The sequence below is a fragment of the Theobroma cacao genome, chromosome 1 (assembly GCF_053813885.1).
Source record: "Theobroma cacao isolate CCN51 chromosome 1, ASM5381388v1, whole genome shotgun sequence".
NCBI lineage: Eukaryota > Viridiplantae > Streptophyta > Magnoliopsida > Malvales > Malvaceae > Theobroma > Theobroma cacao.
The window spans coordinates 3,018,710-3,041,792 of NC_142639.1; the positions used below are offsets into that span (position 1 = coordinate 3,018,710).

A 23,083-nucleotide genomic window follows, 5' to 3' on the forward strand; every position below is an offset into this window, starting at 1 on the left:
ACCCAATAAGATTTGCATGGAATCAAAACCAACCAATTTAAAAAATATAACTAAATTATTTTCCCTGAGGTTTAATTTGGTTTCTAGAATATTATTAGGTTGTCTGTAGTGTCACTTCATGTTGGCTAATCCTTTATTGCTTCAACCTTCTGTGTATCCTTCTTTAAATCAAACCCCATTTATCTCTGTTCTCTCAGGAGTCAAAATCTTCTCTTACGTTTGCAAGAGAGGAGGAAGAAACGGTCCTAAAAGAATTCTTGCTTTTCTCTAGAGAAAGAAAAAGAAAGAGAAAGAAATGAAGAACAGTAACGGCAACACCAAGCTAATCCTCCTCCATCCCTATATCCAAAAACAAGGAAGCTCTAATAGATTATGGCTCCTTGCCTTCATTTCCTTCTTTACCATTGCTTTCCTTCTCACCCTTATATACACCAGAGAGTCAATTTCCGGTAAAACCACAGCCACAAGCACAACCGTGACAGGCCCCAGCTCTGCTGTCTCTGCCTTTGGCGGTGCACCGTTGCCAACAAATGTCATCAACACCCTTCTCCATTATGCTTCGAAATCCAATGACAGTTTCCACATGACATACTCCGAGCTCAAGCCAATCTCTGACGTCCTGCGCAAATGCTCCTCTCCTTGCAATTTCCTTGTCTTTGGCCTAACACAAGAAACCCTTCTCTGGAAGGCATTGAACCACAATGGCCGCACAGTTTTCATCGATGAAAACCGCTACTACGCTGCTTATTTCGAAGAGATACACCCTGAAATCGACGCCTTCGATGTCCAATACACGACCAAGATAAGTGAAACGAGAGAGCTTATAGCATCTGCCAAGGAACAGATTCGCAACGAATGTAGGCCTGTCCAAAACCTGTTGTTCTCAGAATGCAAGCTTGGGATTAATGATTTGCCTAACCATGTTTATGAAGTTGATTGGGATGTGATATTGATTGATGGGCCAAGAGGAGATGGACCCGAAGGCCCTGGAAGGATGCAGCCAATCTTCACCTCCGGAGTGCTAGCAAGAAGCAAAAAAGGGGGCAACACCAAGACTCACATATTCGTTCATGATTATTACAGAGATGTGGAGCAGATGTCTGGGGATGAGTTTTTGTGCAAGGAAAACTTGGTGGAACACAATGATACGCTTGCACATTTCGTGGTGGAAAGAATGGAAGAGAACAGCTTCCAGTATTGTCGCAGCAAGAATAATACATCAACAAAAGCTTCATCCTCCTAGTTATTACTTATCAAAGTTCATAAAGATCATCATATACAGTCCCAAGGGGTCAACAAATGGTATAAAGAGGTGAATATGGATTATTTATCATCATTTCAAATTTGTCTAGATCGACCTTTGTTCATGGGGGTGGGGTGTGTGTGTAAAAAATAATTTTTTTTTTTTGGCAATGCAAAATGTAAGTTCATTGAATCAGAAGTTCCAGCACTTCAAATTCTCATTATTTTAAATTCTTCCCCTTGTTCATTTTTGGGTTAACGTCAGAGCAGATGAGCTCTCACAATCAAATTGTGAACAGTTTTATACTTATCAGTCTATTAAATTCCACATTGGTTGAATTTATAGAGTTTTTAATAACGTAAAGAGAAAGCAAAGTAGGGCCCTGGTGACCCATTTAAATGAAGGACGGCAAGCCCGAGAAATAGGGTTTCAATGAAGAAACACCAACTCCCAGAAGGTGACTGATGGAATTGAGACTCAGATTGACTGTAGGCAGAAGATAATTTAGCACATTTCAGCAGTCTCTCACCCTCCACGATGACGTGTTGAAATGCTAATCCAATTTGAAAGGTTACTGGAAAAACAAAGGCAAAATCTCCTAGCATTATGCTGTTTCCACTTCAAAACTTTGTTCAGGTCAATTCACTCTTGTAATTGACTGTCTAATGTCCATCATGCACCTAAGAGCTACTGGTGAAAATTATTGTATATCTTTTTTAGCTTGTACATTGATACGTTTTTGAAGTGAGCTTATCATCCTACAAGGAAAAAAAAATCAATAACTCCAAAGACAAAAAGCTATAAAATTTTGTACTATTTGCATTCAGAACACATTGACATTGGTAAAGACCAGAAATGCAAGTAGTTGAGCTTGACTGGTTAGTGCCTAACGTTGGGATTTTCTTCTGGCTCATAGTTAAGTACTCTTTTATGAGATTCTCTCATTCTCGAGTCTTAGATCAAAATCTTACACACACACACATATGTATATATATATATATATATATATATATTAAATACATACAACATTTTCTATATAGTTATATGTACATGCCTTAGTTTATTAGTGAGACCTATATTTTTTAGTGTGCGTACATTGACCTAATTAATTACACATGTTAATGCTTTAATTTATTTGTGAGATGTTTATTTAATTGTGATTTTGGTAAATTGCCATACTTTTTTTCTTTTATAAAAATGTCAACTCCAAAAATGTTTGAAAGTGATTGACCTAAATACCCCTATTTATATCAATCAATTTATATTAATTAAATTAACTAATCTAAAAGTAGTTTTTTTTTCTTAAATTAACAAATCTAAAAATAGTTGACCTAAAATATTCTAATTAAATTAATTACAAATTTACCGCTATTTTTATTTTTAAATTTTTTTTGTTAATGATAGTGGTAGTAAAATGTGAGGTAAAACCCAAAAAGTCACTTAAAATACTTTAAAAGGATATTTTGATATTTTTTATTGCAAAATGATATTTTTAGTCCCGATTGTTAACATCGTTAGTCAACAATTAAAAAAAATAATACTTAAAACTAAATAAATATTTTAAGATACAAATGTCTTATTAAAAGAAATCTACTTATATTCTTTTCCAAAACTTAATAAAATTTATTGTAATATTTAATAAAATTAAATATTTAACGGAGAAGAAAAAAAAACTTTATCTCGTGGGCTGGACGTTTACTCTTCCATCTATATATTTGGTCAGATTTCGTCCCATAAGGCCGCAAATTGCAGCTGCAGCATCAATAATTTCTGTCTATACTCCTACACCATGGCAACCAACTTCAAATCCATCCCCGTAATTGGTAATAATTGAGTCCCTAAAAAATTCCCCTTCTGCTTCAATTTATTCATGTTTCCGTTTATATCATCTTGCTCTTTGTTTCATTTTAGACATTATCGTCTACATTAGTCCCTGAAAATGTTTCTGTTTTTTACTTTTCTTTGTGTCAAGTTTTAAGGTTTGATATGTATTGTCTGCATGGATTTTTGCTAAACTAATAGTTCTTCTTCAAAGTTTGATTTATATCTTAATGTCTTGATATATTAGCTCGTAAAGTGAGAAAATAGGATGAGAATTACTTGTTATAGTAAAATTAACGTTGGTCAAACTGATGATGACTGAATCATCTGCATTTTTTTTTCTGGCAATAATGCAGATATTGCTCCCCTGTTGGCCAAGTGGGATGATCCAGGAATGGCTCAAGATCTCGCTGTAGGTGAAGTTGTCAAGCAACTCGATCAGGCTTGCAGGGAGACCGGCTTCTTCTACGTGGTAATTATTGCAAGCCACCGGCTTTGGTTTTTTTTTTTGTTTTTATGAATACTTTACCTTTCCTTGACTCATTAAATTTTCGCAATGTGTTTGCTTCATCATTGACCAGAAAGGTCATGGTGTCCCTGAGTCACTCATGGAAGAGGTCAGAAGCATGACTCACCAATTTTTCAATCTTCCCTATGAAGAAAAACTCAAAATCAAAATGACTCCAGCTGGTGGATACAGGTTATATACGCTATTTGGTATTTATGATAATAGTTTTGGGCCTAATTCATTAGCAGCAAATAAAACCTGTTATATTAATTATATGTGGAAATTAACTCTACTCATTGCAGTGTTGAACCTAACGATTTGGATGCAGGGGATACGAAAAGCTTAAAGAAAATATAACCAAAGGCGTGCCTGACTTGCTGGAAGCTGTCGATGTAGGTGAATAGTACACTTTGTATGTCATTTTAAATCTACCGCTCATTAACATTTTGTGTCATTTTTTTTTTTTGGATCACAGTTCTATAAAGAAGTAAAAAAGGGGACGTATGGAACTTATGGAGAGATTATGGCAGGATGTAATCAATGGTAAGTGGAAATCAGTGTCTTACAATGATATACTAGGATCAATAAATTTTTTTGTTCTAGTTATATTATATCTTATGATCCATTTATTTTTATAGGCCACAAGATCCTCCAAACTTCAAAACGAGGATGGAGGTGTATTTCAGCCTTTGCACAGGCATGATTTTGCCCGGGAAATATCGATTTTCTTTTCTTTCCAATGTATAAGCTAGCTAGTTGATCAGGGCAGACTAAATTTAATTACGGTTTCCTTTTCAATTAGATCTTTCAAGAAAAATTATGCGAGGGATAGCTTTGGCACTAGGAGCATCACCGGACGAATTCGAAGGTGAAAGGGGTGGAGATGCATTTTGGATGGTTCGTCTGAATGGTTACCCTGGAATTTCCCTTGTAGATGGTCAAGACGTGCAAGAAAATGAGATTGGATGGTATGTGTCTAGATCTACTTTAATCTTTATCTCTTTGGAGTTTTATTACTTGGGCTCTTATGACTTAAACTTATTTGCTTACTTCTTTTTGTGTTTTTCTGTCTGCCTCAGTGGGATTCACACAGACTATGGTAAACTTTCTCAAGTTTAGCTGGTTAATAAGTAGCTCAATAATGTGAGTATCATACTAGTATTTAATACATTATCTTTCACAGGTTTGCTATCTTTGATTAATCAAGATAATGATATCACTGCACTTGAGGTACCCTCATTATAACCCTATTATTATATTATATCATATCTATCTATAAACTCTTTTGAATTTTGGGATTTTATTTATTTGGTACAACATAGTTAAAATTCAAAACTAAAAAGAAAGACTAAAAATTGAAGTGAAATTCTCTACCTAAATCGCTCATCTGTTTGTATGATTAAAAAATTTTCTTTGCCAGGTGAAAAACCTTTCCGGTGAGTGGATACCGGCTACTCCAAGTCCTGGAACATTTGTTTGCAACATCGGTGACATGTTAAAGGTAGGTGGAATCTATATATTTCTGTTAGACATCTATATATTGGATGAACATTATTCTTACAAATCCTGGAGAGAGGTGTTGCAGATTTGGTCCAATGGCTTATACGAGGCAACTCTGCATCGAGTAATCAACAATTCTCTAAAATATCGAGTCTCCGTGGGTTACTTTTACGAGGTTACAGCTTAGACCTTGCAATCAATTTCTTTTTTTTTTTCTTTTTCTCAATGGTTCACTTAATTAAATGATAAATAATCTTGTACAAACAGGGGAATCTGGATGCAGTGGTGGAGCCTTTGGGAGTGTGTGTGAAGAAATGTGGTGGAAGTCGGATGAATGCAAGAGCTGTTTATGGAGAGCATCTGATAAACAAAGTCAAGACAAACTATGTTATGTAGGAGCTTTCCTACCCTTCCAAGCTTGTTAATTTATTACCCTTTGGCTCTTAAGCTTTTCTTGATCCAAAGCAATGAGGCTTGGGATAAGAGTAAATGTTATTTGAAGCTTAAATATGTCTGGAAGTATGAGCAACCTAAATTGATAAATTAAAAAAATAAAATAAAGCACATGTCCGTATTAATTGTTAGTTATCTAAATATTGTTTTCTTTGGATACAGTTGTCTAAGCATTAATTGCAGTGTTGTCTCTGGGGTTTCAACTGACTGGAGTCATGCAAATATACAGTCACTTCAAGATTAAAATAAGCCTTTTTCTTTCTTTAGAAAGCATGTGGTACCTTTTCAAGATTATTATGGTGATCTAATCATAATCATAAAGTGATTTAAGATCATCGTACTTGACATAATTTACTTAATAATCATGTGATAAGATTATTATAGTGATCTAATCATAGTCATACAGTGATTTAAGATCATCATATTTGACATGGTTTTACTTAATAATCATTAATCAGTAAAAATTAAAGATCATATTTGGTATCATACAAAAATCAAATATCATTTTAAATAAAATACCAAAATAACCTGTTTAAAAGTTAATAAAATAATAATTTTAATAGTCTGTTAACATTTTAAGTTTTAAATATGTTATAATTAATCAAATCAATAAATAAATATAAAAATTATATTTATCTTTTATAAACTAATTTTTCAACCTTTTAAATTTAACAATTAATCTTTGAATAGGAAGATTAAATTAATTATAAAAATAATAATGAATTTGCTACCATAACAAAGATTATATACATAACAAAAGAACATATATTTGGAATAAATACGTAATACATATCTTTTGAGTTGGTCAAAGAATATTTGATTGAGTAAAACCTTACTATGTAAAAATTATTTTTATTTTAGAAGGAAGTAAGGTAAAATTTTCCTAATTAGTTTACAAATTAGTCTAATAAAAAATGTTTTTTCTCCCTTTTTATATGGGAATGCAATCATCTAATCACTCTCAATAGAGATCACTATCACGTAAGATTATCAAATTCTTACCAAACATGAATGATCTAATCATTGAATACAAATCACTATAAATTTTGAGATGATCATCTCATAAATTCCACCTTAACGTAATCCGACACGTGTGCTTGATAGTTATCCGTTCAATCTCTTTCTTCATTTATCTCAAACTTTGGAAAATCAAATCAAATCCAATGGCAAATGCAAATTTACCAGGCTAAAGAGTCGAAGACCAAATCACATTTTCATTGTTTTCCTGTTATGATACAACATTAATGTTAATAAATCTTGTAATTTTAAAAAAGTAGGCTGTAGTTTCATCGGATTATAAAACACCCAATGATAAAATAATTGAAATAATGCAATAAAGGATGGGAAAAAAAATTCAGCAGACTTGGTCCAATACTAACTCTTTTAGCCGCCTCTACCCTCTTTCAGACTTTCCAGCAACTTGACCAAAATTTTCTTATCCAAATCATTCAGGGGACCTTACTCTATCTGAAACGTCAGCCTGTGATATAACTATGGACTCCAAGGGACTAAGCATCGTCGACTTGGTGTTAGTTACACCAGTCTTTCAAGCAAAAGGAGGTCTACTGAGTGTTGGTCACCCCAAACCTTACTCATGCATACAATATTATCAACATTTCAATATAAATACAAAGATATGTGTCAAAATCGTAGAAAAAAAGAATTCATCAGGAAAACAAAATAAAAATCCAAGACAACAATTCAGATGCATGCACCAATATTGTTTGGTACATGCATGCATCAATTTTTATTAGACCACTAAGGAAGCGAAAATTTATTGTGCAACTGTAGAGAACAGAGCACATAATAAGCAGAAGCGACAACAAGCTGGATCAAAAATTTAACACAAAATAAAGGGTGAAAAGAGAAAAAAAAAAAGAAGATCAAAACATTGATGAATTGTTGACCCAGGTTATGAAAAGTTTTTCCATAGCAAAAAACCGAAAATACAGTGTTTAGCTCTGAAATTTAACCAGATTTGCAGTATTTTGACCAAATTCTTCTTTGATACCATCATCTCAGAAAATTAAATAAAAATAAACCAGCCATCGAAACTGTCATAATGCATAAGATATATATATGCTTTCTGACAAAATCAATAGATATTCGTTTTCGATCCAATCCAAGTCCAAAACAGTAGAGTTAGAATCCTAGTCAAGCAGATGTCCAATCTCAAACATGTTTATCACAATCTGACAACACCAGATTTGTTCAAGATGCTACGTACCTTTTCATTGGTTCGAAAAGCTAGGTAATTAAGGAAAGATTAGTCTCAATCAAAACAAATCCTAATTAATTAACAACGTTGTCAGCCAAATAATTAATCACATGCAATTATTTGGTACATTGGCGCTTACCTGGAAACAAGTGGATAAATCTATGTGGATAGCCATTTACAGATTGTCCTCATGAACTTGATGGGTTTGGATCAATTTTAGAATGGTCTCTTGGTTCAGTGGATGGTCTATCATCTAAAATTTTTACCGTACACACTTTTAAGATGGTAAATGGTCCTAAACACCCCACTCATCCTGAATCCAAAGATTGGATTGTAAAATCAAATTTTGGGTATATAAAAACAAGTTAAATATCTACAAATTATAAGACTTGGGAGTGTAGTAAGCTAAAGAGCTATTTACTTAAATGGTTTATATCCAATTCAAATAAAATAGATAAATATATAAATAAGCGATCAATAACAGTAAATTATTTTTTTTAAATAAAGAGATTTTATTGGAAAGGAATGGAAAAAACACCAGCAAAGTGTTAGTGTCATGGGCTTAGAACTTTAGCAAAGTTTTGTGTAGAGCTGTAGTCTCGTATTCGTAAGACTAAGCAAGTTTAAACAAGGTTTCTTGATAATCAGCATAGAAACGTAAAGTAAATAAATATAAAGAAAGAGATTGGAGAGAATAAACAAGTATTATTGCTCTAATAAGAGAAAAATAAAGTACCTAAGATCTAAGCACAAAGTAAATTACTTGATGAAAAGAAAAGTCTACCTACGGTGGCTATTCATAGTAGCCTACTTAACTTAAACTTTGTATGCAAGTAAAAGTAAATATGGAAGCATTTAACATAAACTTTCTTGAAGTACAAGAAAAGTAAAGTCTTAAAACTATGTCTCCTTAATCAATAAGGAAGACTTTATTTTTAGAAAGTATTCCAGTTACCTTAGAATACTTTGATAGGTTGCCAAGGCGACAGCTAATGGACCCCTACATGTGGCCTGGTTCGACAATCCAAACAGGCTAGACTAGTAACTGATTTGCGAACCGTGACATTCTTTCCCATTTGATTTAAGCAACGCCTTGGTTGCCTCGTGGTCTTTTTCCACCACAATCCTCATCAAGTTCCCCACAAGCATCCTGAGTGTGTTTAAGATAGTTTTTCTCCAACCGTTTCGAGAACACTTCCAAGATGGGATGTGTTTTGTAGTGTGGATTACTAGCTTGTGGTTGGCCAATGTCATCCAAGTACACTGCTCCTATGTGTGCAGTGTCTTCATTTACGACACACACAGAATTTGAGCTTGACGCGTAAGTAATGTCAAAACTCAGTGAATCAAATCTCTTTTGCCCCGTAAGGAAGTCATGGAACACGTCTTCTCAGTACTTGTCTGCCATCATTACGTCTAGCCCCACATTGTGGCGAATTAATTGATCCACCGTGCTGTGCCATCCTTTGCGAAGCTCATTGTTATTGGACCCCAACTGCTCGACACTGTTTTTAATTTGTTCAAAGTTGCTCCACACCTTATGATTGTTAACTGTCTCACGGTGAGATACGCGGTTATCTAGTGCTTACAAGATGTCCTCAAACTCATAACGTTTTGTAGTATGTGTTTGTGCAGTTTCCCTGTTTGCAACACTCACACTATCTTGAACCATGGCGTTCAAATGGGATGTAGTCTGATCACCAATTGATGTCATTTTGTCTCTTAATCTTCAAACCGTGTGATACTTAGCTTTGGACAGTGTTGCTCTAATACCAATTGTCACGGACTTAGAACTTTAGCTAAGTTCTGTGCGGCGCTATGGTCTCATGTTCGTAAGACTAAGCAAGCCTAAACGAGGTTTCTTGATGATCGGCGTGGAAACGTAAAGTAAATAAATATGAAGAAAGAGATTGGGGAGAATAAATAAGTATTCTTGCTTTAATCAAATAAAAACAAAGTACTTAAGATCTAGGCACAAAGTAAAGTGCTTGATGAAAAGCAAAGTCTACTTAAGGTGGCTATTTATAATAGCCTACTTAACCTAAACTTAGTGCGCAAGTAAAAGTAAATATGAAAATATCTAACCTAAACTTCCTTGGAGTACAAGAAAAGTAAAATCTTAAAACTATGCCTCATTGATCAACAAGGAAGACTTTATTTTTGGAAAGTATTCTAGTTGCCTTAGAATACTTTGCTTAGCTGCCAAGGCGATAGTTGATGGACCAAATTGGTTCAACAGTCCATACGGCCTAAACTAGTCACAGATCTATAGACAAGGACAATTAATCCATATTGAGAATTACAACCTATGCTAGATGCCACTAGAAAAATCAAAGGAATCTAGCGGCAGAACACTCTATAATAGAGGGCATTAACCATAAAAACCACAAAGCACCAAAAAAAACAGCAAGACCCCGTGTACGAAAATAAAATGAAAAATCAAAACAAAACACCATAAAATTAACACCTAGAAGAGAACACTCTACCCAAAAAATCAAAACAGAAAATCAGAATGATATCAAATAATAGATGAATAAATGAATCGTAACGTGCATGTATGAAATTTTTTATAATGCTCATGAATTTAATACAATATTTGAATGTAATTTACATTATGATAATAAAATATTATTATTTAATATTAATTTTAAAAATATTATAAAATCTTGGGTGAATACTAGATCCCATTTTGACCATGCTCAACCCTACTTGCAGTACATTTCTTTTTTTCTTCTCTCTCTCCAAATGTTCCTTTTTTTTTTTATTCCCTAAATCTTTTCTCAACAATGTAAGGAAAGAAAATACAAGAAAATTAATCTGAAGCAGCCACACTTCAGTATATCTATAACATAATATAAAAGGAAGACCCAAATGAGCTTCCAAGTTGAACTACTTTGTGGCCTTCTTTGGATGACACGTGGCTAAATAATATTTTAAGTATTATGATTTTTACTTATAAAGGACTCTTAAGGAATGACATGTGGCATTGTAATTTGTCTTTGTATGGAGAGCATTTTAGGGTTTTAGTCAAGAAACTGGTATCATTCGAGAATTTATGTGTAAATTAGGGGTAATTTTGATTTTTTATGTGTAAAGGAAGGGTTTCTTGGGTTTTTTGATCAAAAGGGGAGGGGCATTTCAAGTTTTTCCCTACCATCTAGAAGCTTCCCTTCATCTTTCTATCTCTTTGGTTTTATCGCTTGTTTCATACGTATCTTTTCTCTCTCATTCTTATATTTCATTCTCACGTTTCTCTCATCTGTTTTTCTTTTCTTTCTATCTGCCTCTTCCTCTCTCATGTTTGGTTTTCTACAATTTTTTCCTTATTTTCTCTCTTTACCTTTTTGGTTTGCTTCACTATGGTATTTTGGTTTCTTCTCTTTGATTGTGGCGCCTCTTCTGTTCTTTCATCCGTTATTTTCTACTGGTGTAGATTTGTTACATTTTTCGAGTTGTTCAGCCTTTTTGCTTCTACAACCGGTTGAGATTTTCAAACCTTTTGGTCTGGATGTGTTTTTCCTATATTTGTGTTGGTTTCGATTCTTTGCATTTTTTTGGGTTTTTGTATCTGTTCTATGCATTTTGAGTTCTTTACGTGGTTGAAGTTTTGAGATTGTTTGATTTTAGTGAATGTCTTTTTGGTTTTGTCACCTCTTTCGTTCTTACATTTATCCAGCATTGTTTGGTTAGGGTTTTAAGCCTCGCTAATATTTTACATTTGTGGATTTGTTTTTGTTTTTTGGATATTTTAGTTTTATTACTCATAATTTTTTTTGTGAATTTCTATTAGCAGGTGTGGGTTAGATTCGATGCATTTTGGTTGCTGTTATCGGACTTTGGTGCCTTCTTTAACAATGATAAGTTTCAGTACATTTTATTTTATCTTTTCATTTCTCAATATTTTGATTCTTTCATAACGATGTAAATAGTTTCATGTTTCTCTGATTTTTTTTCTTTGTATTTACGTTTATTTTGATTTATAATTACTGATTATGTTTACATTCTTTGTGGCATGCAGGTGAACAATTTTAGTATCTATAGTTTTATGCATTCTTTTTACTTGTATATTTTATTTGAGTTTTTTCATTTTATTCTCTTCATGTATGTGTATCTACAGAGTTTTGAGTTTTTGCTCTTCAGTGATTTCATAAACTCTTCACAGAGTTTTTTAGAATAATATTAAGTTTATCATAATTTTTTTTTATTTTGAGTAAAAATTAAATATTAAAACAATTTGTATTGTATTTTTTTTTTTTACAAAATTTTTTACCTCAATTATTTAAAAAATATTTATAGGCCCGCAGCAAAGTGCGGGGTTCTTTCTTTCTAGTAAAACATTATTCCTTTTGTGTCCTAAGAACGGACATGTGTCACCAGCTGATGAGTCTAAAAGTAACTCTATATATAATTGTTTATTTATTTTCAACACCAAAAGGTTTTACCTATACAAACAACACAAACTAATAAACAAAAACTAGAAGGAAGAAAAGAAAATCTGCAATGAAACTAAAGGAATTAACAATTAAACATAGATATAATCACAAAAAAAAAAGAAGAAAAAAGGAATATTTTTCTTCAAAAACAAAAATTCAAAGATCACATACTTAAGTTAGGTCATATCTATCCATATATAGATGAAAATTGTGGCGCAGACAGAAAACGATGACCGACGGAGAATCTTGAATTCTCTAGACGGGAGGTGCAATGGAAGAACAAACAAAAAGGAGAAGAGATAATTGAAGAAGAGATAATATATATCTTCCTTTTTATGTCTAGTATATGTTGTGGCCATGTGCTCATGCATATGGTGGACCATGTGTCTGTCCAAGATACATTAAAAACCAGTATCAATAAAACATAATTGAGGTGGTTAGCTAAGCCAATATGTTGTGGGGCTAACTAAGATCTTCTGAACAAACCAAATTGAATTGAAAAAATAGATAAATAAGTTATCTAATTGGAGATCATATATAGATCCCAGCTGGTTTTAAGAAAATAAAAAATAGACAAATAAATCAATTCATAACTTTGAGTGTCAAAATATAATAATATTATGAGCTTTAACATAAACTTTTGTTGGAATTGAATTTCCAGTTTTCTGTGTTCAAGTTCAAATTTACTAGCGCAATTTGTTGGGACGTCGACGGCTATATAATATATTATAGTTTCGTCTTAATTGGAAATTAAGCACGCGAAGCGGCGGCGCGACGTATTTATTTTTGGCGTATACCAGCTTCCATTTGTCTATATATTGGACGAGGAAACTCGGGTTTTTTTGTAGCATCGTAGGCTTAGCTAGCTAAAAGTAAAAGCTACGATTGAAACAGAGAGAGAAAGGCAAGAATACTAGCACCAGCAAACATGACCACTGACTTCAAATCCATCCCAATCATCGGTAATTGCATTCCTTGCTTCTCAAATTATTTTCAATCAGAATGTGGATAGTATTACTATTTCAATCGAAATTCAAGAAAATGTGGTAATTGAATTCCTTCTTAATTTGTTCTTTTTGGTGTTGGGAAACAGACGTTGGTCCTCTTGTGGCCAAGGGGGATGATCTGAAAATGGGTCAAGACCCAGATGTACGTGAAGTTGTCAAGCAACTGGATCAGGCTTGCAGGGAGACTGGATTCTTCTACGTGGTACTTTCCCGATTGCTCGTCATGATCAGCAAGCAACTCAGCATATATATCCTGTTATGTTTTAGTTGCTTCTTAATCCTCTGCTAATTAACAATATCGGAACATGACGCCCAGGTTCTCATCCTGGACGATAAGATAACAAATAGTTGCCCTAATATCAAACATTTTTATGTGCTCTTAATTATCAAGGAAAATGTTCCAAGATAGCCTCATATGTTCTAATCTTATTTAATTTTTTATGCTGATAACAGAAAGGTCATGGTGTTCCCGAGTCCCTTATCAATGAGGTCAAAGATGTGACTCACAAATTTTTTAATCTTCCCTATGATGAAAAACTCAAAATCAAAATGACTCCGTCCCGTGGATACAGGTTAATTTTTTTTAAAATAAAATAAAATAAAATATATATATATATATATACACATGTATTTTTTTAAAAAATTATTATTAGAAATGACTTAATAAATGTTTTGATTGCTACAGGGGATACCAAAAACTCAAAGAAAATATAACCAAAGGCGTGCCTGACTTGCAGGAAGCTATCGATGTGAGTATTCGCATAACAATATGGTTGTAAATATTACAGTAAAGAATAAATTTCCGTAAGATAATTTATCATTAAATATAATTATTATTCCTATAATGAAAATTTTTAATCGGTGATTATTGACACTGATTAAAGTACTATTTATAATTAATATATTATCTCTCTATTAAAATGATTATTTCTTTTTATTTATTAAATCATATCTTTCTCCAGTTATTATTAACTTTATGCATGACATTTTTTTTATGACAGTATTATAGAGAAGTAAAAAGAGGGATGTACGGATCACTTGGTGAGATTTTGGAAGGATGTAACCTATGGTATATACAATTAATTTATTTTGTGTAGTGCATTTTAAGTTGAATTTTCTTGGATATTATCAATATATATGTGGTATTTTCCCTTTCTAATCAACCATTTTACTCTAGGCCACAAGATCCTACAAACTTCAAAGCTTCCATGGAGGAATACGTGAGGCTTTGCACAGGCAAGCTTCTTCTGTCTCTGTGTGCTCCAAAGATTCATTTTCTTCTGCTTTTCATACAGTACGAACTCAGCTAGTGATCTCCGATCTTTAAAAATCTTGATTTGGTAAATTTGTTGGTGCTATATCAGATCTTTCAAGAAAAATTATGAGGGGAATCGCTCTGGCATTGGGTGGATCGGCAGATGAATTTGAAGGTGAAAAAGGTGGAGATCCATTTTGGGTCATGCGTCTTATTGGATACCCTGGAAAATCACCAACAAACGGCCAAGATAATGACATTGGATGGTAATCATCAATTTATTCAACAAAATATGCAAAACCATTAAAGCTTTCTTCATTTCATTACCGGCCCATATTAACCTAGGCTATTATCTTCCTTATTTTTCTTGGTTTCTCTATCCATGTCTTTCGACCAAACAATTCCAGTGGGATTCACACTGACTATGGTAATTAAATCCTTCAACTTCAGTAAGACTATGAATAAATTAACAAATAATTATAATTATTACTCTCAGTCTTATTATTTTATTGTTACAACAGGTTTGTTGACATTGATTAATCAAGATGATGATATAACCGCACTTGAGGTAATCTATACTGTCTTACATATATATTAACTCGTAGATTTAATTACTATAAATTAAGGAAAGTTCTCTTTGACTCTATGCTGTTGCAGGTTAAAAACCTATCTGGGGAATGGATACCGGCTACTCCCATTCCTGGAACATTTGTATGCAACATCGGTGACATGTTGAAGGTAAAGATGAACTTATATCTATATTTCCCATTGACCTTTGTTGGATCATACTTTACAAAGCCTGGAGGCATGTTGCAGATATGGTCCAATGGCTTGTACGAGGCAACTTTGCATCGAGTCATCAATAATTCACCAAAATATCGAGTTTGCGTTGCTTATTTCTACGAGGTTAGGATGTTTGGATTTTGTTTTCATTATTTAATTAGCTTCTTCTTTTTAATTAAATTACTCAATTTGGGTGGTAATTAATTTGAAACAGCCAAATTTCGATACACTGGTGGAACCCTTGGAAATGTGCGTGGAGAAGAGTGGGGGAACTCGGCTCAAGGAAAGAGCTGTTTACGGACAGCATTTAGTGAATAAAGTGAAATCAAACTTTGTCATGTAGATCATCAAGCTCATCTTCTGTTAAACAATCTTGATGAGAATAAATGTTTCAACACCTTTCCAATATGAATGTATAAGGGATTGATATCCTCTTATGATTAATAAGTTTATACATAATTTACTTTCTCAATTTCTCTTTATGAATATTCATAAATACAATGTTACTAAAATATTAGGTTTCACTTCTAAACATTTTAAACATAATATAGATTTTTGAGTTAACTAATCTCCTAAATTAGAAACCTTAAAATACATTTTAATTTTCTTAAAATTTTATGTATGATTTATTAGTAACATTATAATTACTCTTTCAACAACTGTTTATATAATTTTAGAAGGTTATGGATTTGTATTTGGTATATTATCAGTATATAAAAATAAATAATATTTTTATTTTAGATTTTAGCATTTAGATCATTGAATTTTGATCGTGCAAAGTTGATTTACAGTAGGTGCGAAAAAAAAATAACAGAAAAGGAAAATATAAAAGCTGTGCAAGCCAAATTGGTTGAGAAAACAGGTGAAAAGGGTTTTCATTAATGATTAAAATGGTGAAAGTTAAGCGGTTACTCCGTAGTGGACCCATTGCAGCAAAAACAAAGTGGATAAAGCCGGAAAATGATATCAGCATCATCGTCTTTCTATGCACCAAATTGATATAAAAATAAAATTTTAATTCACAATAATATCATCGAATCTTTGCCAAAATTATTCATCGCTCTTTGTGAAGTCAGTTTTGGGTTTTTGTCGTACCTTGAAACTGAGTGAAACTGTGAGAGACAGACAGACAGACAAAGATAGAGAGAAGAAGTGAAGAACAGAACATCATCAACTCCATCCATGGCCACCGACTTCAAATCCATCCCAATTATTGGTAATTAATTATATATCCCATGATTTTCTTTTCCCCAAAAGTTATCTATATTTTTGATTAAATCATAGGCTTCGCTTGCTGGCTCGTCGTTCAATTAAGGTAAGTTTTACCTCCAGAAACAGTTGGTTTACTTTTATCTTTGTTATATTTTAAGTTCAAGTTCTATGGTCGATTGAAATCCAAATCAGCATTTTGAATGTGGAATCTGGGTATCAACCAAAAGAAAGAAGGTTGATTAATTTATGGCAAAAGCAAAAGGAAAATGAAACAATGTAATTTATTGTGTAATATATTAATTTAAAGACTGCAGCTGCACATAAACTTATAAGTTTGAAAATCTTAAGCCTGTTGAATTGTGATTATTTTTGGATTCATATTTTCATCGGTTTTTTTTTAAAAAAACAAAATTGTGATATAGATATTGCTCCTCTGTTGGCCAAGTGGGATGATCCAAAAATGGCTCAAGACCCTGGTGTATGTGAAGTTGTTAAGCAATTGGATCAGGCTTGCAGAGAGGCTGGGTTCTTCTATGTGGTAAAACATTCACTTCTGGCTTGTGATTGAATTTATCTCTTCTTCCAAACTCAAATGGAATGTTTTCATTAGTTTTTCACTAATATCAATTAAAGTTTTCTGTATATCTTGCGGATAGTCTGTTCAAACTCTAATTCTGACCATAACCTTCTGACTTCTGTCAAAGTATGACAATCATATTTTATTAGATTTAAATGAAAAATAAACCTGTGGATGGCTTTAGCCTGCTTTCTTGTTTTTTGCTCAATACCCAGTCAACTAAACACTACAAATTTATTTTTCCCTTTATTTTTTTTTCTTTCACTAACAAGGCACCGGATTTTTTTCCCCATTTGTATGCTTCCTGATCTGGCAGAAGGGCCATGGTATCCCTGAGACTTTGGTGAAAGAGGTTAGAAATATAACACACAAATTCTTTGATCTCCCATATGAAGAAAAACTCAAGATCAAGATGACTGCAACTGCTGGATACAGGTTTGTTTAATGAAGTAGCATCTATATGTAAATATTATTGGTTTAAGATTTGTCACTACTGTATATAAATGTTGTTGACCCATTATGCTCATATTTTAATGCAGGGGATACCAGAGAGTAGGAGAAAACATAACCAAAGGCGTGCCTGATATGCATGAAGCTATTGATGTGGGTGTTGCTTAGCCACTTTATGTTCCACCAGTCATTTACATTGCATTGCTGTCTATATAGCTAGGATTGTGATTGATTTTATTTCCTTATTGCGAGGTGGCAGATGCTGCAAAAAATTGCAGTGAAAAATTTTCGTGTGTTTTGTTTAATCTATAGAATGACAATAATGTATACGGACCTTTGACATAGAAGTTCTCTGCTGGTGCTATGTAGCTAATATTAGTAAATCATCTCATAACAAATTTTTGGAGTTATCAAACCATACTATAGAATAGATTCTTCAGAAAGTTCCGATAAGTTTTTTGCATGAACTATCCCAGGGGCAATCCTGAAACAGAGGTTTTTCTGAAGTGTGTTATATGAACTATCTCAGGGGCAGTCCTGAAAGAGAGGGTTTTCTGAAGTGTCAGGAAATTATTCTCTCATAAGTAGCGCACATATGCAGCTTCTGTATCATACAGTTCTTATACTAGTACTTCTTTGTATGCTATTTTGGGTGACAGTGCTATAAAGAACTAAAACAAGGGATGTATGGAGCTCTTGGCAAACCCATGGAAGGATGCAATCAATGGTACGTGAAACGAACTAGTGGTTTCTCTACTGTTTCCATTATCCAAAATTTTCTTATGCAGTATTGGCAGTAATTATCATCAAATGATACTGAGATTGATAAAACTTTTGAAGGACCTTAAGCAATCTTAAAGGTGAAATTTTTTTCATAGGACCTAGTATTTGCTAGGGCTAGTTGCTCCTAATGAATCTGTCATGCAGAATTAATTAATAAATAGCCCTAAGCAATTGCAAATAGGTTATATATCTGTCTCACAATGATAACTGATTTGCCAAGTTCTTGGGATTAATGGTACTTACAATTTTGCGCATCCAGTAGTTGGTCTGAAAGTTTGGAGGTTTAGTTTAGGAGTTGATGTTTCCTTTTTGAAGTTTAAGTTACTGACTGGATGCTAGATGGTTTTGGTAATAATGAGGTTGCTCTGTCCCTTCATCTTGCAATGTATTTGACAGGCCACATAATCCTCCAAACTTCAAAGAACTGATGGAGAGTTACATCAGCCTCTGCACAGGCATGCTTGTCTTGTTGCAGTATTTGTGTTCTTTGTCTTTCATAAGTTTACTTGGTAGGAAATTCATGGCAAATTTTGGTTTCTTGGTGCTTTCAGACCTTTCAAGAAAAATTATGCGAGGAATCGCTTTAGCATTGGGTGGATTACCGGATGAATTTGAAGGTGAAAGAGGTGGAGATGCGTTTTGGGTGATGCGTCTTATTGGTTACCCAGGGGTATCAACAGCAAATGGAAAATGCACGCCAGAGAATGACATCGGATGGTAATGGAATATAAATGATTGTGGTTTTGCCTTGCCTTTATTGGCCTTTAAATATGTACTTACTACCTCTCATTCGCTTCTGCCCATGTCTTCTGGCCAAACAATTCAGCGGAGCACACACTGACTATGGTAAAACTCTTAAATTTAAGATAACAAATGACGAAAAAGATTTAAAAAACCATTCTCAGTTTTTAATGTTTGCAACAGGTTTATTAACATTGGTTAATCAAGATGAAGATATTACTGCACTTCAGGTATGGTTCTAGTTCCCAGTTTTAACGAAATAACAGAACTAATCTATTGTCACCAATTCTCTTGATTGGAAGTGAATTAACTAGTTAATCGAATATCCTATTTAGCCTTTTTTTTCACTTCTTTTAGCCAGCAAAACATGTCTTCTTTTGTCATTCTGAAGATTTCTCCAGCTATTATTGCTAATTTTATCTTGTATAGAGAGAAAAAAGTTGCTACTTGATGGAAACATCGCTTGCTTGATTTTTCTCCATTGTTGCTTTGTTAACCAAATCAGAGACCAGTTGCTTGTAGTGGTGGTTTTCCGCTTCTTTCTCCAGACCTAACAGTATATATTGGATGGTTTCACATTGTTAACAGGCTTCTGGTTTTTGCCTAATTCTGTCTTTGTATGTACTGCTGTTTGATATCCTGACTGCTTTATTTTTCCACAATAGTTAAACTAGAAAGGTTGTGTAGGTGAGAAACCTATCTGGTGAGTGGATCTCGGCTCCTCCAATTCCCGGAACGTTTGTCTGTAACATCGGAGATATGTTGAAGGTACATTGACTCCATGCCAAAAGTTGATTCAAATGTTAATATTTCTGTGGTATCTATTATGTCATCCTTACAAGTTTGGAGGTGGTGCAGATACTGTCCAATGGTTTATACGAGTCAACTCTACATCAAGTCATCAACAGTTCCCTGACATACCGAGTCTGCATTGCCTTTTTTTATGAGGTTGAACATTTACTCAAATTGGCTCCTTTTTATTTTTGTTGGCTTTCTTGAATAATGATTCACCATAAATGGTCCTTAACTGAATATTCTTGTTTCTGCAAAACAGCCGAATTATGATGCAGCAGTGGAGCCTTTGGAAGTCTGTGTACAGAGGAGTGGCGGAACTCCGAAGTTTGAAAAAGCTGTTTATGGAGAGCATTTAGTTAGCAAAGTTCAAACAAACTTTGTAATGTAGTAGGAGGTTTGGTTTTTCGGTCCAGACTTTTCATAGTCTCACTGTACATTGACTAAGAATTGTTTCAAGTTGCATTGATGAAGTTTGAGATGAAAATGATTCTTCAAACTGTTCAGAGTCGATTGAGGAAATAAATAATATGCCTTTCAACCACAGAAAACTGAAACTATTGTTTGCAACAAATAGATGTCTTGGGAATTTCCGGCCATCTACTAAATTGTGGTTTTGTCATCATTTCAAACAGAGATTTTGTGGTATCGAGATGTTCATTATAATATGAGCAAAGTGCAAGAGACCATCAGAACAGCCAAACTACAAAATTATCGTGTACAACAGCAAATGGAAACAAAGGTCCTTGGTGCTCTAGCAAAAAACCAATGCCTTCAAAACAAGGTTTATCCCACTGAAGGGAAGATTATAATACAACAAGGGTAAATTCATAATCTAGTACAAAAAATTGTTAGGGCATTCCTTCTTTTACTTGAAAGCCCTCCTGTGTCACTCATCAGTAGCTATAATTCTAACTCGACCTTTTTAGGTTGAGAACTGTGAATTGTTGTTTGAATTAAGAAAGAATAACAAATCAAATTGTAGAGCAGCAGCAAACCTGACAGCTGAATCTGATTTCCCCCATATTCTAAGCACCTATGCACCTACAACTCAATTTAACTTGGATCAGGCCAATCAAATAGCCACATCCTCAGCTGAGCTTCCGGCTGCAGATGTGTCCTTTTGATAGAGTGGAATTCTTACACCCAACTCACGTAACTGATCCACCAGATTGTAAAGAAATTCAAATGTTAGCCTGGACTGTGAATTTAGATCCTCTCTAACGTGTGGCTGAATCCGAAACCAGTCTCCCAGCATTTTGTGCACATGAGATCGGATCATCCGCCATGGGACAGGGTATCTTTCACAGATCTTCAAATACTCCACAAGCAGTTCTGCCTGGTCTAGTTTTCCCTCTATATTGTCTTTTTCATTATCCCCCACCCAGTCAGCGGTTCGAAATCCAGCAAAAAGAGCAGGATTCTCAAGAAGAGACTCAGCCGAAAGCACACCATCAGCACCTGTCTCTTCCAGACAGTTCTGAACATCCTCCATATGCCTAATGTTCCCATTGGCAAGAACAGGGATTCCAAGCGCATTTTTAACAGCCTTAATGGCATTCCAATCAGCTCGAAACCTCTTCCCATCTTTCTCATCTCTTGTTCGGCCATGAACAGCCAAAAGAGAACAACCAGCGTCCTCCAGCATCTTTGCATACTTGATAGTATCCTGTAAATTAGGAAATACTCTGATTTTGCAAGAAACCGGCACATTAAGATTCAAAGCCAGTTTTTCCACTAAAGATTTCACAAGAGGAAGGTTATCCATCAAGAAAGCTCCATAATACCCTCGCCTAGCAATACGCTGAGGACACCTACACATATAAACCACATGGCCATTTATAGAGCAAGCTAACACTTTCAACTAAGGCTCTATTTCATAATTACACTTGTAATTTGCTTTTTTACTTCCTTAAATGGCAAAAGCTAAGATCATAGATAATTAAAAATGACAATATAGCTAAAACAAAGCATCAATTTAAAGAAGGGTATTTGGTGTAGAAGTAAAAATCCTGCATTTTGTTCTTCAAATTCTAATTTATAATCTTTCAAAGATACTATTTGCTTCTATATCCAAAAATACTTTTGAAGCAAAAAACAAGGTAGCAAAGGTAACAACAAACGGATTGCGTTATCATTAAGAAGTTAATAACATTCAAATGAACTCAAAACAAAATGTTTACCCCAAATTAATGTCGACATAATCACAATAAGGTTCAACTCTCCTTGCAGCTTCAAGTAAAACATCTGGATCATTAGCACAAAATTGGACAAATAATGGACGGTCCTCCTGCAATTATCAATTCAACAAAGCTGAGAAAAAAGCCCTGAAATCTTTTTATGAGAAAAAACAATTATCAATAAAAAGAATGTACCTTGCAAGTGGTAAATTCTTCATTACGGTACTTTTCATTCTCAGTAAAAATACGTGAATGCAACATGGGCGTATACGCAGCCTCTGCTCCGAATTTCCTACAGAGCATCCGAAACGGCAGCTCGGAGTTGTCAACCATCGGGGCCACGATTAACTTGGGCCGGCCAAGCTTGGCCCAATGAGCCCATGCCCTCTCCACTCGTGATTCCCAGCTTAAGTACCTCCCCGGAGACCCTATCGACGACGGCGTGTCATCAACTTGAGAAGAAGACTGTTCCTCTTGGTTCTGTTGTGGATTGGAGCAAAGGAGGGCATCGTCGTCGTTGCTGTTGTCATTTTGAGGTGGATCCGAGCGGATAGTTCGGATTTGGGTTTGGGCCATGAGGGAGATGGGGTTGGAGAAGAGAGGTTTTTGGTAGAAACTTAAGAACGAAAAAAGGTGGGGTTTGGGGTGTTTCATGGGCGGGCGATGGAGACGGAGAGGGAATCCATCGCCGCCAATGCCTAGGGATTGTTTGCAGAAGCACAAAAGGCTCAACGCTTCAAGCTGAAGGATTCGTGGGATTGGATCTTACTGTTTTGGGGTTTAAGGTTGGGTTTTGAGCTTGGAAACTGTTCAATCTATGGATTTATTTGGGTCAAAGAATAGATCAAAGCGGCCCAACTCTATGAATCCTTCAGTAAAAATGGAAAATGAGAGGTTGGTTAAAATAACATGATTTTGTTAAATTAGATTTGATAATGACTTTAAATTTCATAAATTGTTTTTTAAGTAATGTGCCATTACAATTCTTTTTATTTTTTGAGCGTAAATTATAAAACTTAATTTCCAATATTTTAGGGAGTTTTTCTTTCTTTTCATAAAAATATCTGTAATAAAGCTAAAATTTGTGCTTGCTTAAACTTGATAATAAAATATGATAACATGAAGAT

General features: G+C 34.2%; 5 protein-coding genes across 5 annotated transcripts; 4 read left to right on the forward strand and 1 right to left on the reverse strand.

Moving 5' to 3' along the window:
• Nucleotides 1-129: 129 nt before the first annotated feature.
• IRX15-L (IRREGULAR XYLEM protein (DUF579)) lies at nucleotides 130-1,473 on the forward strand. Its single transcript, XM_018119573.2, has one exon. It carries the CDS (start codon nucleotides 296-298, stop codon nucleotides 1,241-1,243), a length of 948 nt encoding a protein of 315 aa, XP_017975062.1. The 5' UTR covers nucleotides 130-295; the 3' UTR covers nucleotides 1,244-1,473.
• Nucleotides 1,474-2,981: 1,508 nt separating this feature from the next.
• LOC18611181 (homoarginine-6-hydroxylase 2-ODD-C23-like) lies at nucleotides 2,982-5,650 on the forward strand. Its single transcript, XM_018119558.2, has 12 exons — nucleotides 2,982-3,066; nucleotides 3,421-3,536; nucleotides 3,646-3,764; nucleotides 3,901-3,964; nucleotides 4,048-4,115; nucleotides 4,211-4,269; nucleotides 4,375-4,540; nucleotides 4,652-4,671; nucleotides 4,756-4,802; nucleotides 4,993-5,073; nucleotides 5,158-5,247; nucleotides 5,340-5,650. Exons 1-12 carry the CDS (start codon nucleotides 3,033-3,035, stop codon nucleotides 5,466-5,468), a joined length of 993 nt encoding a protein of 330 aa, XP_017975047.2. The 5' UTR covers nucleotides 2,982-3,032; the 3' UTR covers nucleotides 5,469-5,650.
• Nucleotides 5,651-12,995: 7,345 nt separating this feature from the next.
• On the forward strand, nucleotides 12,996-15,693 carry LOC18611182 (homoarginine-6-hydroxylase 2-ODD-C23-like). The gene is made up of 12 exons (XM_007047298.3): nucleotides 12,996-13,138; nucleotides 13,270-13,385; nucleotides 13,637-13,755; nucleotides 13,869-13,932; nucleotides 14,185-14,252; nucleotides 14,361-14,419; nucleotides 14,548-14,704; nucleotides 14,846-14,865; nucleotides 14,960-15,006; nucleotides 15,096-15,176; nucleotides 15,255-15,344; nucleotides 15,436-15,693. Exons 1-12 carry the CDS (start codon nucleotides 13,105-13,107, stop codon nucleotides 15,562-15,564), a joined length of 984 nt encoding a protein of 327 aa, XP_007047360.3. The 5' UTR covers nucleotides 12,996-13,104; the 3' UTR covers nucleotides 15,565-15,693.
• Nucleotides 15,694-16,243: 550 nt separating this feature from the next.
• LOC18611183 (homoarginine-6-hydroxylase 2-ODD-C23-like) lies at nucleotides 16,244-20,275 on the forward strand. The gene is made up of 12 exons (XM_007047299.3): nucleotides 16,244-16,437; nucleotides 16,856-16,971; nucleotides 17,327-17,445; nucleotides 17,550-17,613; nucleotides 18,120-18,187; nucleotides 18,640-18,698; nucleotides 18,795-18,960; nucleotides 19,070-19,089; nucleotides 19,168-19,214; nucleotides 19,672-19,752; nucleotides 19,843-19,932; nucleotides 20,039-20,275. The coding sequence occupies exons 1-12, from the start codon at nucleotides 16,404-16,406 to the stop codon at nucleotides 20,165-20,167; spliced, it is 993 nt and encodes a 330-aa protein (XP_007047361.3). The 5' UTR covers nucleotides 16,244-16,403; the 3' UTR covers nucleotides 20,168-20,275.
• On the reverse strand, nucleotides 20,037-22,748 carry LOC18611184 (FMN-linked oxidoreductases superfamily protein). The gene is made up of 3 exons (XM_007047301.3): nucleotides 22,152-22,748; nucleotides 21,960-22,066; nucleotides 20,037-21,590 (listed from the first exon to the last, which is right to left on the reverse strand). Exons 1-3 carry the CDS (start codon nucleotides 22,608-22,610, stop codon nucleotides 20,852-20,854), a joined length of 1,305 nt encoding a protein of 434 aa, XP_007047363.3. The 5' UTR covers nucleotides 22,611-22,748; the 3' UTR covers nucleotides 20,037-20,851.
• Nucleotides 22,749-23,083: the final 335 nt, after the last annotated feature.

What these genes read in the sequence shown, in the direction of transcription:
- IRX15-L (XM_018119573.2), top strand. Translation starts at nt 296, where the DNA reads ATGAAGAACAGTAACGGCAACACCAAGCTAATCCTCCTCCATCCCTAT.
- LOC18611181 (XM_018119558.2), top strand. Translation starts at nt 3,033, where the DNA reads ATGGCAACCAACTTCAAATCCATCCCCGTAATTG. An exon ending in CAAGAAAATGAGATTGGATG is followed by an intron (nt 4,541 to 4,651) that starts GTATGTGTCTAG and finishes TGTCTGCCTCAG; the next exon opens with TGGGATTCACACAGACTATG. An exon ending in CCGTGGGTTACTTTTACGAG is followed by an intron (nt 5,248 to 5,339) that starts GTTACAGCTTAG and finishes TTGTACAAACAG; the next exon opens with GGGAATCTGGATGCAGTGGT.
- LOC18611182 (XM_007047298.3), top strand. Translation starts at nt 13,105, where the DNA reads ATGACCACTGACTTCAAATCCATCCCAATCATCG. An exon ending in CAAATCCATCCCAATCATCG is followed by an intron (nt 13,139 to 13,269) that starts GTAATTGCATTC and finishes GTTGGGAAACAG; the next exon opens with ACGTTGGTCCTCTTGTGGCC. An exon ending in GCGTTGCTTATTTCTACGAG is followed by an intron (nt 15,345 to 15,435) that starts GTTAGGATGTTT and finishes AATTTGAAACAG; the next exon opens with CCAAATTTCGATACACTGGT.
- LOC18611183 (XM_007047299.3), top strand. Translation starts at nt 16,404, where the DNA reads ATGGCCACCGACTTCAAATCCATCCCAATTATTG. An exon ending in ATGGAAGGATGCAATCAATG is followed by an intron (nt 18,188 to 18,639) that starts GTACGTGAAACG and finishes TGTATTTGACAG; the next exon opens with GCCACATAATCCTCCAAACT. An exon ending in ACATCGGAGATATGTTGAAG is followed by an intron (nt 19,753 to 19,842) that starts GTACATTGACTC and finishes GAGGTGGTGCAG; the next exon opens with ATACTGTCCAATGGTTTATA.
- LOC18611184 (XM_007047301.3), bottom strand. Translation starts at nt 22,610, where the DNA reads ATGAAACACCCCAAACCCCACCTTTTTTCGTTCTTAAGTTTCTACCAA. An exon ending in AAGAATTTACCACTTGCAAG is followed by an intron (nt 22,067 to 22,151) that starts GTACATTCTTTT and finishes TGATAATTGCAG; the next exon opens with GAGGACCGTCCATTATTTGT. An exon ending in TATGTCGACATTAATTTGGG is followed by an intron (nt 21,591 to 21,959) that starts GTAAACATTTTG and finishes TTATATGTGTAG; the next exon opens with GTGTCCTCAGCGTATTGCTA.